Here is a 16181-nt window from a genome sequence, read left to right on the forward strand (position 1 = left end):
ATCATTTGAGATTAATTATTCTGTTTAGAAGCACAAGTGCCTCCCCACAAAAAAACTTGTCACCTCTCTATTGGGAACCTACAGTGCTTCTCTGGGATCTATCACCCAAGACAATTCTTTCCACTAAGATGTGTTCCTCAGTACTTAATATACATTTCTAATGATCATTGGGCTTTGTCAAGGTCACAAGCCTTATTTTGTCTTGCTAGGTATTTTCCAAGTGAATTAAGAAACTGACACTGATCCCAAGTTGTGGATCAGGGCAAGTTGTAAGCGAACTCTCCAACTGGATAGGCTATTTTGGCTTAGGCAAGCAATAGAGTTTTAAATTTGCAAATATGTAAGCACACAAATTAGCAATTGCCTAGGGCTGACACAGTGTCTAGACTGCCTGGGCACCAGAACCAAACCTGAATGTACTTGTTCTCTTCTCCCCAGACTAGTTTGCTATCTGCTAGGTTCAATCTTCTGCTATAAGGCCCTAAACCTTCTTTTCCTGGCAAAGTTCCTGAAGAGCCTCATGGCAAGCAGAAATCCTACAGGTGCAGCAGCACTGTTCAACAGGGTGGCAGGGATGGGTAAAGCTGAACCTGCTGAATTGCTGCTTGTTAAGCCAAGGACTCCGGCTCAAAACTTAATGGTAGCTACTGTATTCTGAATTGGATTGAGGATGTGTGTTGCGACTCCAGAGGCTTAAAGCTGCCTTTTCCTTAGTCAGGGCTCCCCTACTCTTCTTTTAACAGCTACCTGAGAGGAGGATATACTGTATTAGCCAAAATAAAAAAATTCCTTCCAGTAGCACCTTAAAGACCAACTAAGTTAGTTCTTGGTATGAGCTTTCGTGTGCATGCACACTTCTTCAGATACCTGAAGAAGTGTGCATGCACACGAAAGCTCATACCAAGAACTAACTTAGTTGGTCTTTAAGGTGCTACTGGAAGGAATTTTTTTATTTTGACTATGGCAGACCAACACGGCTACCTATCTACTACTGTATTAGCCAACGAAGCTTTTCCTTGCGCAGAACTGAAGAGACGTGGGAAGGCGACACCTGCTGAATTTCCTACTGTCTGAGGCGGTTGAGAGGCAAAGGGCGACTATGAGGTAAATAAAATAAAATAAAAGTGGAAACTTGACGGCGGCCCATTTCCCCTCACGTACAGCCGAGGTACTTGGTGACGGTGAGGCGGCTGCTATAAAACAACCTCCTTTAATAAAAACAGGCGGAGGAAGCGCTCTCTCAGCGACGTAGCCACCCTGAACCGCCGCCGACGCCGCTTCCTCGGCGGCTGCTTCCCTTTCCCGCCCTGTGGCGCTGAGGCCACTTGCCCTCATACTGGCGGCAGCGGCTTCCCGCCGACGTCGAGCTCCACCCCATCCCGCGGGGCTGAGCCCGGCGCGGCGCGCTCCCGGATTGGGGCGAGGACGCGCCTCCCAACCGCCGAGCCAGGCGCGCCCCCGAGGTTTAGCCTCAGCCCGTGACTGAGGCGGGAGCTGCCAGTTGAGTCCCGAGCGCCGGCTCCGCTGTTCCTGCTGCTGTGTGAGTTGGAGGGCGGGCGGGAAACAGAGAGAGCCTCGCAGGGAGGAGGTGGTGTTTGGAACTGAGGAGATCCCGGTCACTGGATCCCGCGGTCTGGGGAGGGGGGGGGAGGCGTAAGAAGGGAGGGGGCCGAAAACCGGAGGAGATCCCCAAGGAATCTGTTTCCTGTGGCATAGGCGGCAGTGGATTGCTTCTGCTGGGGGGAGGCGGAGCGGGGGAAGGAGGATTCGCGAGAGTGGATCCCTACTATGTTAGCTGACGCCCCTTGGAAGATCTTGAGGAAGAGCCGGGGGCGGTGAGAGGGGAAACCTTTGAAGGAGGAATGGAAGGGGCTGATCTTTGGCACAGAAGGTTTTTTTGGGAAGCCTGCCAGTCAGTGGATGATGAGGAGGATGGATGTGGAAAGCGGGGAAAGTGACACCATGGAAGATAGGAGGACATTAAAACAGCGTGTGTCTTAGTGGAGGAGATTGTCTTGCGTGGATTCCAGTGGAGGAGAGAGTGGGCTCCCTATCGAACCCTATGACTAACACCTGCTACACACACAAACAAACACATGCCAGCTTCTGTTTCTGAACGGGAAAAGTAATCTGGAAAGGGGGGGGGGGTTGGGGAGATGCAAAACCGGCTAGAATACATTTGTAGTAGAAGTAACCAACACTCCATGTGGATGTGGTGCTAGCTGGGTATGGTGGATTGCAATGGAAACAGAAATAGTTTGGATCCCAATAATAAGAGATCTTGGGAAGCACACCTTTTCTAACTGCTATGGACCAGTGGAGGCTTCGCATGCGTTCATCTGGTCCAGTAAATATTAGTAATATGCCTTGTTCTAAGTGGCTCTCAAGGGAGTGGATCATACTGTAGGTTGAGGGTTTTCTTTAGCAAACAAAAAGCACCAGCCCAAACAATCCTTTAATTTCTGTTTAAAGTGGAATCTAGGGAAGAAATAAACAACATGCAAATGAGGCTCTCAGGTTTTCCCATTTTTTCTTCTCCCAATAACTGGTTTGAAACTCAATTCCTTGATGGTTAAAAGCATAGGAGAATAATGCAAAGTAACTGTAACAAGTACAACTTCAATACAGTTTAAGTGGTAATCTTCAGTGCCTCTGCATCCCAGGTACAGCTTTTGGTGCTAAATTTTTGCTTGTTGCATAGCTAAGGCACAAGACCCCCCCCCCCAACTGAAAGAGAGATGGCAAACCTAGCAAATCTTGGGGTGTGTGAGGAAATTAACATCCTTGCCTCACTGCCACCCTAGCATTTTCATTAATTAATTCATATTTTATTTGTTTGCATACTTGGAAGTATGCATAGGATTGCAGCCATGTGTCCCAATCTTAAGCATGTTTACTTGGAAGTAAATCCCTCTGAATTTAATCAAGATTTGCTCTCCATCATTAATACAACTGATTTTTTCTTCTCTCAGCATTTTTAACTAAATATATTTTTCAGCTTCCTGCATCATATTCTGGACCTTTTATTTGGAAGGATGTGGGCTCAAAGTTTTTGTTTACAGTCTGAGTGTTTCACCTGGCTATAAGGCAAGGATGGGAGCCTCCATCGATTTTATTTATTTATTTATTTATTTATTTATTTATTTATTTATTTATTATAGCCTGCCCATCTGGCTGGGTTTCCCCAGCCACTCTGGGCGGCTTCCAACAAAGATTAAAAATACATTAAAACATCAGTCATTAAAAACTTTCCTAAACAGGGCTGCCTTCAGGTGTTTTCTAAATGTCATATAGTTGTTTATCTCTTTGACATCTGATGGGAGGGCATTCCACAGGGCGGGTGCCACTACTGAGCAGGCCCTCTCCCTGGTTCCCTGTAACCTCACTTCTCACAGTGAGGGAACCGCCAGAAGGCCCTTGGCGCTGGATCTCAGTGTCCGGGCTGAATGATGGGGGTGGAGACGCTCTTTCAGGTATACTGTGCCAAGGCCGTTTAGAGCTTTAAAGGTCAACACCAACACTTTGAATTGTGCTCGGAAATGTACTCCCATCCTCACTGATTGGGCAGTTGAGGGGGATTGATACTTGGGAAGAGGCTGGAAATCTTTAGCTGATGTAACATGATTTAAATGCTGTTCCAGCTCCCCTCTTATCCAGTAGTTTAGGGCCTTGGGAAGGTGCATTGGCTTTCACAGATCACATTTGAATGGAAAATTCCTGTTTATGCTGGCTAGGAAAACCGGGTGGACAAGTGCTAATAACCTGATTTATAACCAGTACTGCTGTTTTGATTACATTGTGGACTAGTCCCAAAGGTTCATTTGACTGTGGTTGTTTAGTCTTTATTTGCAGTTGTAGCAATCTGTTTCTGTCTTGGCAATTAGCACTATGGATGTCACAAATGGAGGATTATGGTTCATCTAGGTGGAGTTTGAGTTTTCCATGCAAGACTCTGGTAAAAATATTTGGGCTCTTGATCACGCTGCTCTATTGCACAAAGATGACACATAGACATACTTGCTTCTAAATAAATCCTGTTCCAAAGGTTTTGCTTAAACCATTCCTAGTTCTTTAAGGAATTGTTGTAAAAGTGCATGCTGGCTTTATGAGCGTGCACGAGCACTGTGATCTCATCAAGCTGGTACACATGAACCAGGAAGTAGAATACAGCTGAAATAAACAGGATCAGCTGGGAGAAACCAAACAGCTCTATGAGAAGAGGGATGAATGTAATTGTGTAGCAGATTTATTTTCCAGTAGCTAACAATAGCAGCTGAACTTAAATACTTGGTGATATTTTCTGCTTTTCATACAACACTGAATTCAGGAGCCTTGATTATATCAGTTCTCTAGAGTAAGTTCTCTCTCTCTTGTTTGTGTAGAATGTGTTGTATCTAGGGAATATATTATCAGTGTCTCAGGTTTTTCTAGGGAATATATTATCAGTGGTTTTTCACCCTGAATTAGAAATAAAAGCATGAAGGGTTAAAATCCATTTATGTGGGTTTAAACTGAGATGAACTGGCTGCTGTTATCACCATTAAAAGGGAATGCAGAACCTATTCCTAGTTAAACAGTGACAATTGTACAGAACAGGATCAGATTGGAATTAAACTGCAACTCAAATTACTGGTATGGTGTCTTTAAACTAAACTTATTTACTTGCTTATTTAAAATGGTATCCTGCCATTCTTGTCAAAGACAACCCACAGTGGCTTACATCATAGAAATTAAAATGTAAGGGGCTGATGGAGCAATCCTGGTGAAGCTAAGCAGATCTAAGGTTGGGTGGTGCCTAGAAGTGGGGGCTGCTTGTGGGATCCCTATGTAAGTAAGCCTCCTGGAATTATTGAAAGAAAGTTGTGCTATGAATGCTAGAGAATTTAGTGTGTGCTCATTTTCTTTTTGCAGGAAATACACAGTGTAAAAAAAGCCACAACTTTAAAAAAAACTGATGTAGAAGTTAAAACAAAAACCTCAGTGTTACTAAGTATTTTCACATTCACTTCTTGTCAGAATTCAAAGTTTCTGAATTACCGAAACCACTGGACAGAGACAAGAACATGAGATTGTTTTACATACATATTAGTTCTGTGCATATTTGTGGAGAAGTGAACCCCCTGAGTGTATATATCATGTAAGATTGCAGCCTTACTTTGACGGTGTCACTTGCAGGTATTGTAATTGCACTATGAAATGGGTAGACCCAGGGGGAAAAAATCACAGCTTATGTTTATAGTTGTGCTACCTTTTTATTGTTACATTTTAATGTTCAGATCTTGATCTTTCCAGAGGCATCTGGTTGGTCGTTGTAGGGAACTGGATGCTAGACTAGATAAGCATTTGGTCTGATCCAGAGGACTCTTGTTCTAATGTGGGGCCTCATACGTGGGGTTTTTTGTTTGTTTGCTTAGAAGGAGGAAGGAGAGGCAGGGCAGATTTCCCTTTGTTTTCCCATTTCTTTCTTTGCATGCTCCTTACTCTGCTGTATCTGAGGAGGTGTGTGTGTGGACATGGTCTTTTCTGTGCTTATCACTTGCTTGATCTGGAACCTTGTCTATAACTTGGCTGCAGGCGTGAAACTTGACTTTATTTCACCTGTGTCAAATACCCAGTTTGGCACCCCCGAAGCGCATTTGTGTACACACACATACAGAGGCTGGGAGCCTCAATGGCGCTCCTCTGGAGGCTTCAATTGGGGCAAAAAAAATAATGGCTAGCATCCCCCCCCCCCCTGTACCTATGGCTGTGCTTGACTGTATAACTAAATGTTGTTTCTGTCTGTCCACATTGTGTTATTTAGTTTCAACAGGATAAGTGTTGGGAGGTGTATTCAGATATTCACTCTTATAAAAGCAGTTCACTGAAGATAGAGGCCTGAACACAGATGGGCATTTGGAGTTGCATCTTACTCATCCCTGGTTCATGCTAATGCTCCAAAGCCTGCCTGCCTTGGTACAGATCTTATTCCTTGGACTTGAGTACATGGCTCCATGTACAGTTTCACTGTGGGGGGTGGGGTGGGAGTTTAAATGAAAATCATGAAATCTTATGGTGCTCGCAATAGAAATATTCATGGATTTAATATAACTTTTCTTCAAGTTGGAATTACTTTGGGTTTTGGAGCTTTGTTGGGAAAGAGGTTTAACAATGACAAGACACTTGCGGGAGATAATTGGTGGGCAGTGAAACAGTTAAATGCCTATCCACCAATTTGCCTCCTGAAAATTGTTTTCCACTTCTCCATGTTAGCATTGCAAAGGATCCACAGGTTTAGGAACCACTCTGGACACAGTGCCCCTTGTGCATATTGGGGAAGCAGTGCAGGTTTTCTGGCCATGGTGCTCTCCTACTGAACTTCAATTTAGGGAAAATAGGTCACTTCAATAAGACTTTATTTTCTTCTTTTTCAGAGGCACAAATTCTGGATCAAAGATCCCTGGGAGAGACAATGAGCTATTGCTAGGCTGCCTATACTGCTGATTTTCAGGTTTGTACAAAGTGCATCTCGCTTGAGGAAATTTTGGGCTTTGATTCCAATTATATGGTTCCTGAAAAGAGATTGACAAGTGTCAGCTTTATTTCTGTGTCTTAAACAAGAAATAGATAATGTTTTTATCACAAATGTCCTGCTTTGTGGTTCAATAAGATACAGAAATGAATTTTGAGCTTAAGAATCAGTTGGTCAAATTCACTTATTGTTAAATGCACTTAAATAGGAGTAGGCAGTTATGCTGAGCAATGGTAACCATTCTGGAAATCTGGTGAACTACAAGGATGCAATTAATACTAATAATGTTGGTGCATGGAGCATTTTGAATAAATGTTAAGGCTATCAAGTATGGGAACTTTTAAGTGAGAAGAGGAAAGGACAAAGGCGATTTAAAGAGAAAAAGAGTAGTATACTGAGATGCATCATAGCAAGGGTCCATTACCCACTGGTTTAAAAGACAATGACAGGATCACCAAACAGATGCCTGCTGTATTCCAGTAACAATTAGATAGTCTAAAGCAAATATGGAATACACTCCGGGTCTGCATCAGTTCAAAGTCTTCAACATTTTACATAATCATAGTTTTTGTATCACAGGCTTTGTGGTATAAGTAACTATACTGTCTAATAGTCTTTCCACAAAAATGATGGAGACTGGAAATGATCTTTTTTAGAAATGCAAATGCTAAGTTCATGAGGAAGCAAATAAGTTCATTGCAGGAGCTGTAAGAAAGTATCTCAAGCTGCTTGAATTTGAGTCCAAGGGAAGAGATTCGGGCAGCACATATTTTTCCAGTAAGATATTATAAATGCTAGTATAAAATTAACTGTGACATTTTTCAAGGGCAAATCAGATTTCTTTTCCACAGTTGTCCTTGCTCTCTGCTGATCTCACTAGGGTGGATAGTAGCCTAATCACATTGCAGTTTACACTAAGATGTGGTTTTTATTAATTGCCAAACAGAATGAACAGTTGCTTAGGTATAATTAAGTTGTTTCTAAGGTAGGCTCAATTTTAAAGGACCACATCTAAATTCAAAAATCAAAGTGGTTTCATAAAGTCCGTTTTGAAAAAACAACAACTTGGGTCAATCCATGTTACTCCCACTCCTTGCAAGGCACACAACACCCCCACTTGATAATCACTACTTCTGACCTTTTTTCTGGGAATCCTCAGATTGATTTTATGCTGCCTTTTTTCAGTAACTGCATTTTACTGCAGCTGTTCATGCCATATGAACCAGCAGTGCAATACAATTTCTATTCTGGTGAGAGTGGCTTCAGTGTTGCTGAACCACTTTTGGCACCCTTTCCTCTACCTTCCTCCCGCACTCCATCTTTGACCTTACAGAGGATATGTAGGAAGAAAGTTTTGTGTTCCATTTTATTCCCATTGACTAAGGATCATATTAATGATGGTCACATTATTTCTTATATTTTTGGATACTCTTACTTGGTGAGCACCTGCAGAGCACCAAATGAAAATGCTGCTATCTGTGCTAATTTCTTGTATGGATAAAGGGGAAATTAGGCATAAAAGTACAGGGAGACGAGCAAAAAGAGGGCTGACTGAAAGTGAAACACAGTGGAAGGTGGAGGTTTAGAGATGCAAGGGAATATGTGGAATATTGTGAAGGAGGTGCCGAAAGCCCCTGATAGCTTCTTCCTCTGCCTTTACCATCACCCCATGCACACACAATTCTCTTAACTCATGGCCATTCCAGTTCCATTATGGGATTTACATTCTATGAGGAGTTCCCAGTGTGCAGTTTGCCTGGGGTTGGTGGGTCCCCTTTAGGGACTGCTGAGGCTGAAGCCAATTGCAGACTGACCAAGAATGAACAGTGATGTTGGATAAGGTCAAGGCAGTTCTGACATAAAAGCTGGGATTCAGTGAAAGGGACCAAAAATGTATTTTTGAAATACTCTGTGGGTCAGAGAAACATTGTGTATGTATCTGACACCCACTGTCTGTGCATGGCCATCTGGATTGGTCCACCTATGCCAGGCTTCCTCAACTTCGGCCCTCCAGATGTTTTGAGACTACAGTTCCCAGCATCCCTGACCACTGGTCCTGCTAGCTAGGGATCATGGGAGTTGTAGGCCAAAACATCTGGAGGGCTGAGGTTGAGGAAGCCTGACCTATGGCATCCGGATTGGTGCACATATGCATTTCAAACATCACTTAGATCCTCCTTATTGAGCTTCCCAGCTGCATGAAGTAAAGGCTTTCATTGTAGACAAGTGACTTACAACATGTTATTCTATGCAGGGTGTCCCTTGAGCAGCAGTGGCAAATAATTTCAGTACAGCAGTGACCTGTAAACATGAACAATTCCATTACAACACTGCCTTGCAAATGCAAAGGTCTGCAGTGTGGATCTGAGTCATATTTTCTTTGGGAAAACTTTCCTTAACTTATCTGTTACTCTAGGAAGTATCCATCTGCATTATGATTACCTAATTTTTGTCCTCCTGTCTTGTCCTGCAGTTGATTCCTGCAGTTTGAGGCACCTGGAGTCATGGCAGACTGGCTGCTCATTGGATTGTTTGCTGCACTGGTTACGCTTCTGCTGTTGACGCTCTTTGGCTTTGCTGTTTATTCGGGGCTCTTCACAGAAGTGATTGTGAGTGCTGGTTTGCCCCCCTTCAGCAGCATCACTGTGGCATATAAATTCCAGGTGGGGCCTTATGGTGACTCTGGAAGGCTGTTTACGGAGAGCTGCAGCATCTCTCCAAGGCTGTGCTCCATTGCTCTCTACTATGACAGCCCTCACACGGTAAGTCTCAGGGAGAACTGCTTCTTGTTTGCATCACTGTTAACACAATCATTACTTGAGTACCAGGAAAATCTATTTTCTGATATGTTAGATCTGAAGTAGATCTTCGACTTCGGGAATGTGCACTATGAGGAATAGGAATTTACTTAAGAATAATAATGTGCACACTCATGAAATGGATGAGTTGAGTACCCTTAAGGTAAACTTGCAGTGATTTAGCGAACTACCACATACAGTGGTGCCTCGCAAGACGAAAAGAATCCGTTCTGTGATTCTCTTCGTCTTGCGGTTTTTTCGTCTTGCGAAGCAAGCCCATTGACGGATTAGCGGATTAGCGCTATTAGCGGCTTTTAGCGGCTTATCTGCTGATCGGATCAGCTGATAAGCGGCTTAGCGGCTTAGAAAAGGGGGGGAGGGAAAAAAAACCAGCAGGAACTCGCAAGACATTGTCGTCTTGCGAAACAAGCCCATAGGAGATTCGTTTTGCGAAGCACCTCCAAAACGGAAAACTCTTTCGTCTAGCGAGTTTTCCGTCTTGCGAGGCATTCGTCTTGCGGGGCACCACTGTACTGTATATGCTGTAACTTACATACCAGACATGATCCTGCAAACAGATGTGATGCTTTGTATTTTTATTCATTACTGTGTATAGTGAATAATTTATATTGTTGTACTTGGGGATTATGCTTTTGAACCAATATGTTTTGTAGTTGAAGATTGTGTTTATCTGAATATATTTATGCTTCTTTATTTTTTGGTGGGTAGGAAATATTGCACCTGTTGAATTTCTGCCTGTTGTGTTAAAAGTACAAAGCCTCTTGCAAGAAGGTGTAAAGTGAAAATACTTGGAAAAGGGTCAGAATCTTTTGAAAGCAGCTAAGGAGAGATGGTCTGCTCAAGTATCAGAGAGGCGAACTACCATATACATATCTATATATTCCACTGTGTTTAAATGCTAATATTACCATAGACAGTAGATATTTGGTTTATTGGCTCATTATCTTGGAGTGGGTATTCCTATGGGTGGCTGAATACTACTGTATTTCTTTCATTTCCCTAGTTCTCTAGGTGCTGAGAAGTGGTGCTGTCATAAAAGAACATATTACAGGCAGTTTTAGTAAAATACAGAGCTTGCATGTCACCATCCAGACCTTTATATAAGAGGGTTTTTTTTCTTGTAGGGGGTCTGTGTTCAGCTTCTCTTTTCAGACTTTCGATGTTGGCCACAATCCAGAAAATTGCACAGCTATTGTGTCAAGCAGGGCCTAGAATTTTCTTTAGAAGACTTTTGCAACTTGACTGAGTTTCAACAGCCATTTGCAATGCAGTGTATGTGGCTGCTATGGCGGGGGGGGGGAATCAAATACCCCATTGGGGATACACAGACCTTTGCATACACCCCTAAAGAGCACTCTTTATTTTGCATATTGTCTTTACAGAGGAAAAAATGTATCTAAACCTGGATTCATCTGTTCAAACAATCTGTTGTAGTTGGGCTTTTGACAGCCTGATTAAAAAACAAACAAAAAACTTCCAAACCAACCACAATGTTGCCAGAAAAATAGGGTTGTGCACTTGTTTGTGGCATAAGCACTTCCTGTTACACTAGCACAGCCTGTGTAATTTTCTGATCAACAGCTTTGAAGAAGCACATATGCCAGAGAAGCTATCAGTTGAGTTTTTCTGCTAGTGCATTGATCTAAGGACACAAGGCTGAGCAAATAGAGGAGTTGTCAGTGTAGCACATTTTCCAGGTAATAGTAATTATTAGCTGAACCAGTTTTGGTTATTCCATTGTGAGCAAGAGGTCATTCCATCTGAAGTAATTTCAGATGCTGAAATGTCTGCTTCTGGCTTTTCCTACCCCTTTTCTGGTACTTGCAGATTAAAAATAATTTTTAAGCTGCCCTTCATCACAGAGCAATGCAAAAGAGGGTACCTTATAGCAGTCAAAACCAAGGAGAAGGAAGAGGAATGATGATGATGTTGAAAGGGAGTAGATAATGCCAGAGTGAAGTCGGGAATAATAACATTTGAAAATCTAGCCAAGTCAATTAACCTCTCATATTTTTTTAACTTTTAAAATGGCATTAGCAGTCCTCCTTTCTTCCAAAGGGCAGCATACATGGCTGTGAACTTGAATTGAGATCTCCCAGACCCTAGCCTGAGATTTAATCTGTTACATTTACACTGCTTCTGTTGGAATAAGTGAGATTTCTATTGTGCTAGAAATGCATCAAAGTTGGTGCCAATTATAGTTCAAGGGTGAGGGCATTCTATAAGTATGGCCCCCAAAAGTAAGACTTTTACTCTGTTGTTTGTGGTGCAGTGTGGTGTTCTTTCTTTCTTTCTTTCTTTCTTTCTTTCTTTCTTTCTTTCTTTCTTTCTTTCTAATTCTAACACTCAGAAGGGGAACATGGCAGCTCTTTGACATGTTTAGAGATTCTGCATGGGGAATGAAGATGCTGTCGCCAGTGTCTAAACTGGAATACCGGCAGAACAGGATGAGACACGGTTGAGCTTAGGGTTTACACTATTTAATTAATGAATTAAAGCTGTAACCCTGTACTTACTTGCCTGAAAGACTCACCTAAAACCATAAGACTTAGGTTTGAGTAGATCTATATAGGGTCACTTTGTAAATGTATTCATGTGTTTGTCCTCTCACTTTTCATAAATAAATAAATAAGTATAAATATCATCACCCTTATAAAACTACCACTAACTATTTCAGTAGTTACCTGTTTAAAATCTCTCTAGCACATCTTCAAAAACTTTATTGGAGGCCTTTGAAGGATCCCTTGAAATGTAAGGTTTCTTCATCAGTCTTAAGTGTAGCACATCTCCCTTCTTTTAAACAAAAACATACAAATAAGTGTTCTCAGTATTTTGTTGCAGCTCCTGCCGCCTTTATCAGAGACCATCTCTCTGATATTTTCAAGTGTGATCTCAGCTGTGGATATTTTTGATTCCTTGCACAAGAGTAGAAGATGAAACGCATTTGGTAAAAGGAATCTGTATATAGAAGAGAGTCGGGGAGGCAGCAAAAGCATGTGAATAACCTTCCTTACTAACCATGTTGTTTGTATTGTAAATACAAAGGGCTTACAGAGAGAGAGAGATTAGTTCTGCCTGCTGTGAAAAGTGTGTATCTCTGGCATCTCTTTATCTTACTGGAATAATATAGTTATTCAGTGTAAGTCAAGGAATCAGGAAGCAAAAGACCATTGTGCTTAATCTTCAACCAATGTTTGATTGAAACTTGCACGGAAAGAGTTTCTAAACGCTTTTAAGACAGTAGCTGATTGGGACAGCACTAGTTTCTCTTGCATGTGGTCTTTGCTCTTCTTTTCCAGACCCTGCACACTCTTCCCCCCTCCCTCCACCACTAGAGGTTATTTTGCAAATGCAGCAAGTTTGACTGGTCCACTGTTGCTAAAATGATTTAAATTGAATTTCTGCCTCTGCTAACTGGACACTACCATCAGTGTATTTTTGAAGCTGAGGTATTATCCTGAAAGCATTTATAGAGGCAGAGGAAATTTTTTGGGGTCTTGTGATAAGGGATTATTATTTGTAATTTGTAATCTGCTCATTCTTTTTTTTTTTTTATAAAATTTTTATTGGTTTTACAAAATTTTTAAGAAAAACAAACAAACACTTAAAATGACAAACATACACGTATAGTTTCAAACCTATTTTCATAAACCTCTTTTCTTGGACTTCCCCATACCCCCCCTCTCTGCATCCCAATGTCCATAATTCAACTAGCAACTCCCAATTGTTACTTTCCAGTCTCTGTCATCTTAGTCCTCTTTTATATTCTAACCTTATATCCCTGTACCCCCTTGTTTCTGGAAACCACAACATTTTAGCATTCATTAAGTTTATAGTAGTCCTTAAGATAACTTTTAAATTTTCTCCATTCTTCTTCCACCATCTCTTTTCGTTGGTCACGGATTCTGCCTGTCATCTCGGCCAGTAATCTGCTCATTCTAGTTATTCGGTAAGTTTTGTGGTAGCTGTGGTCAAAAAATGAAGTTACCTGCCTTCAATATCTCAGCTGTGTTGCTGTCATCTGCCAGTGTTCATCTGTTGTTACACCAATGCAGAAGAGTCTGCATATGTAGCTTAAAGTGTCTGCAAGCCAATTTTGTTCCAAGCTCCTTTAAGCAGATAGGTATTATTATTTATTTATTATCCAACGATAGTGGGGTGGTTCACAACATAAAAATACAATAAGGTAAAGGTAAAGGGACCCCTGACCATTAAGCCCAGTCACGGACAACTCTGAGGTTGCGGCGCTCATCTTGCTCTATAGGCTGAGGGAGCCAGCGTTTGTCTGCAGACAGCTTCTGGGTCATATGGCCAGCATGACCAAGCTGCTTCTGGCGAACCAGAGCAGCGCAAGGAAACGCCGTTTACCTTCCTGCCGAAGCGGTACCTATTTATCTACTTGCACTTTGATGTGCTTTCGAGCTGCTAGGTGGGCAGGAGCTGGGACCGAGCAACGGGAGCTCACCCCATCCTGCGGATTCGAACCGCCGACCTTATGATTGGCAAGCCCTAGGCTCAGTGGTTTAGACCACACGCCACCCGCTGTGAGAACACAAAATGAGAACACAAAATACATAATAAAAACAAGAACAAGAAACTAATAAACCCTCCTCCCACAAGCACAATTAAAAGGACCTAGAACATTAATCAGCCAAAGGTCTAGTTAAAGGAAAATGTTTTTACCTGGTGCCTAAATATGTAATGAAGGCACCAAGTGAGCCTCTAGGGAGAGCATTCCACAAGTAGGGAGCCACCACAGAATAGGTCTGTTACCATGTTTCCATCCTCTGGACCTCATGCCTCAATCTGATTTAAGAATTAAAGCATTTGGCAGAGCTGGAGTTACGAGTTCAAGTTCTTCATCTGATGGGGAGGGCCAGAACAAGTGTTGGAATTACCCTAGCTAGTTTTTAAGCAATAGCAGGAGGGAAGTGAGGTTGCAGGCACCGAAGTTGGAATGCATAATCATTTTCATAATGACCAGGACTACTCATGCCACATAAATACACACTGCAGTATAGGCAGCTCTCTGGAAACATTGTTAATTACAGTGGCTTTTTGCAGGTACACCATGTTATATAGTTTTGAGAATGCAGAAAGCAAAAAACATGTTCATTGTAGGAATGCAATCAAGAGCAAATGCGGTTAACTACATGTTAGATTCATAAACCATATAGTATACAAATAAAACAAAAAATAGCTCTGAATATATATCTGGAATCTTTTGCAGAGTTGCTGATTTCCGGGGTTTCATTTTCATCATTGAGATAATAAACCATTTGTTATAGCTGTGTCTACAAAATTCCTTTCATTTTTTAAAAAACACACTCATCTTTCTGTGGTTTGGAGCATCCCTCCAAAATTTCTTAGGATTTCACATACATGATTAAGTTGCTGTACCTGTCCATTTACAAAAGTTATGTTAAATAGTTTTATCAGCATTCCTACAGGTATAGTGTTCTGCAGTTATTAGTGTTGATACTCACTCTACTATTGATGTTTTCCATCCAGTGTTCTAATTTAGCAGTGTGTGAGCTTTGCAGACATTATGACTGCTGGTAGAGAGATTTTTCTGCTGAGTCCTAGATATCCCTGAATCAGTGTATACTGTATTGGCAGAGAAGTGGAAAACTACCAGATCAGGCTCCTGTGTCTTTTCTCTCCCTTTTCTGCTGCTAAATGTGAGAGAGGACCTGAATTTGAATTGGTCTTGACAGACTAATATTTCCACCATGGTGCCAAATGTTGGGTAACCTCTGCTTTTGTCAGTCTGGTTAAGGAGTACACATATTATTTCCTGCTTACATCACTCTCACTTGATGGATGGACAGACCCCACCAGAAACAGCTCTGCTTCCTTCCCCGAGCCTCTCCAAATATTTGAAAAATGGCTTGCTCACAGTTTGTAAAGTGTTTACCGTATATTCGGAGGTATTTTTCCTTTCAATATGTTTCCCTGCATGGTGATGGATGCAGTCTTTCTAAGCTAGTCATGGATGCATAAATGAAGCTATAGGGCCATAAAGTTATCCTATTATTGGAGCCTGTAAGCATTCTTTGGCGCCCTCTAGATCTGCCTTTGACCAGCCTGGTGCTCTCCAGATCTTGACTCAAATTCCCATAATTCCTGACCATTGGTGATACTGACAGGGGCTTGCAGTATCTGAAGGGTACCAGGCTGTGGAAGGCTGACCTAGGGTATGTCTTCTCATTCTTAAACTAGTTTTAACAAAAAATGACCCTGTTTGCACATAATCCCAAGATAAAGCATGGCTTTAGTGTGTGGACATGTGGATGCCGGGAGAGAAGATGTTCCTCCATATTCCTCTTCCAGTTCTTCTGCTTTGAGCTAAGCCGTGGTTTGTCTTAGTGTGTTGTCAAGAGCAGCAGGACTGGAGTAAGGCGAAGTGGTTGTGATCTACTTCCTGGAAGTTTGCTTGCTTATGCACTTGCGCTATGCCGTGATTTGACTTAGTATTGTGTGCACGCTGAGCCAATGTGTGTGTCTCCAGGAATCTGTGTGGAGAAGAGGGTTAAGGCCATCCAAAACATCATTCTCAGCGCCCTTAACAAGCATCAATTTCCAGGATTTTGGGGGGAGGGCAGAAGCCATTACAGTTAAACTGGTATAAAACTGTACTATATAGGGATGCCCTCTTGATTTTGTTTAATCGTGGGCATATTTTGAGATCTCTTGTCCTGATGGGTGGGCAAGAGTTCTTCGCTTCTAGAGACTTGAGCTCCCAAGATGGTTTGCAGTCTTATGGTATAAAGAACAGCTGTGCTCAACTGTTGCTATTTCTGTAGATTTGCAAGGCAGATGGGGCAGTGTCCCCAAGGACAGGACTGCGC

General features: G+C 42.1%; 2 protein-coding genes across 8 annotated transcripts in view; one reads left to right on the top strand and one right to left on the bottom strand.

Annotated features, from left to right (window-relative positions):
- Nucleotides 1-1096, bottom strand: part of LOC310699966 (semaphorin-3D-like) — a 51387-nt gene extending 50291 nt beyond the window's left edge. For 2 of the 3 annotated variants that reach the window (XM_083488718.1, XM_083488713.1), the window contains exon 1: nt 411-733. The gene's annotated coding sequence lies outside the window, so the exon portion shown is untranslated. The other variant, XM_083488715.1, reaches the window with a different exon arrangement.
- Nucleotides 1097-1201: 105 nt separating this feature from the next.
- Nucleotides 1202-16181, top strand: part of TEX264 (testis expressed 264, ER-phagy receptor) — a 151093-nt gene continuing 136113 nt past the window's right edge. Inside the window, exons 1-3 of one of the 5 annotated variants that reach the window (XM_083488773.1) lie at nt 1202-1540; nt 6414-6490; nt 8985-9273. In XM_083488773.1, the coding sequence (XP_083344899.1) occupies nt 9016-9273 (258 nt within the window). In that variant the 5' untranslated portion in view covers nt 1202-1540; nt 6414-6490; nt 8985-9015. Of the gene's footprint in view, nt 1541-1763; nt 1836-4150; nt 4355-6413; nt 6491-8984; nt 9274-16181 lie in introns of those variants that run through there. The other 4 variants (XM_083488770.1, XM_083488772.1, XM_083488774.1 and 1 more) reach the window with 4 other exon arrangements.

The sequence above is a fragment of the Podarcis liolepis genome (assembly GCF_965112155.1).
Source record: "Podarcis liolepis genome assembly, chromosome: 2".
Taxonomy (NCBI): domain Eukaryota; kingdom Metazoa; phylum Chordata; class Lepidosauria; order Squamata; family Lacertidae; genus Podarcis; species Podarcis liolepis.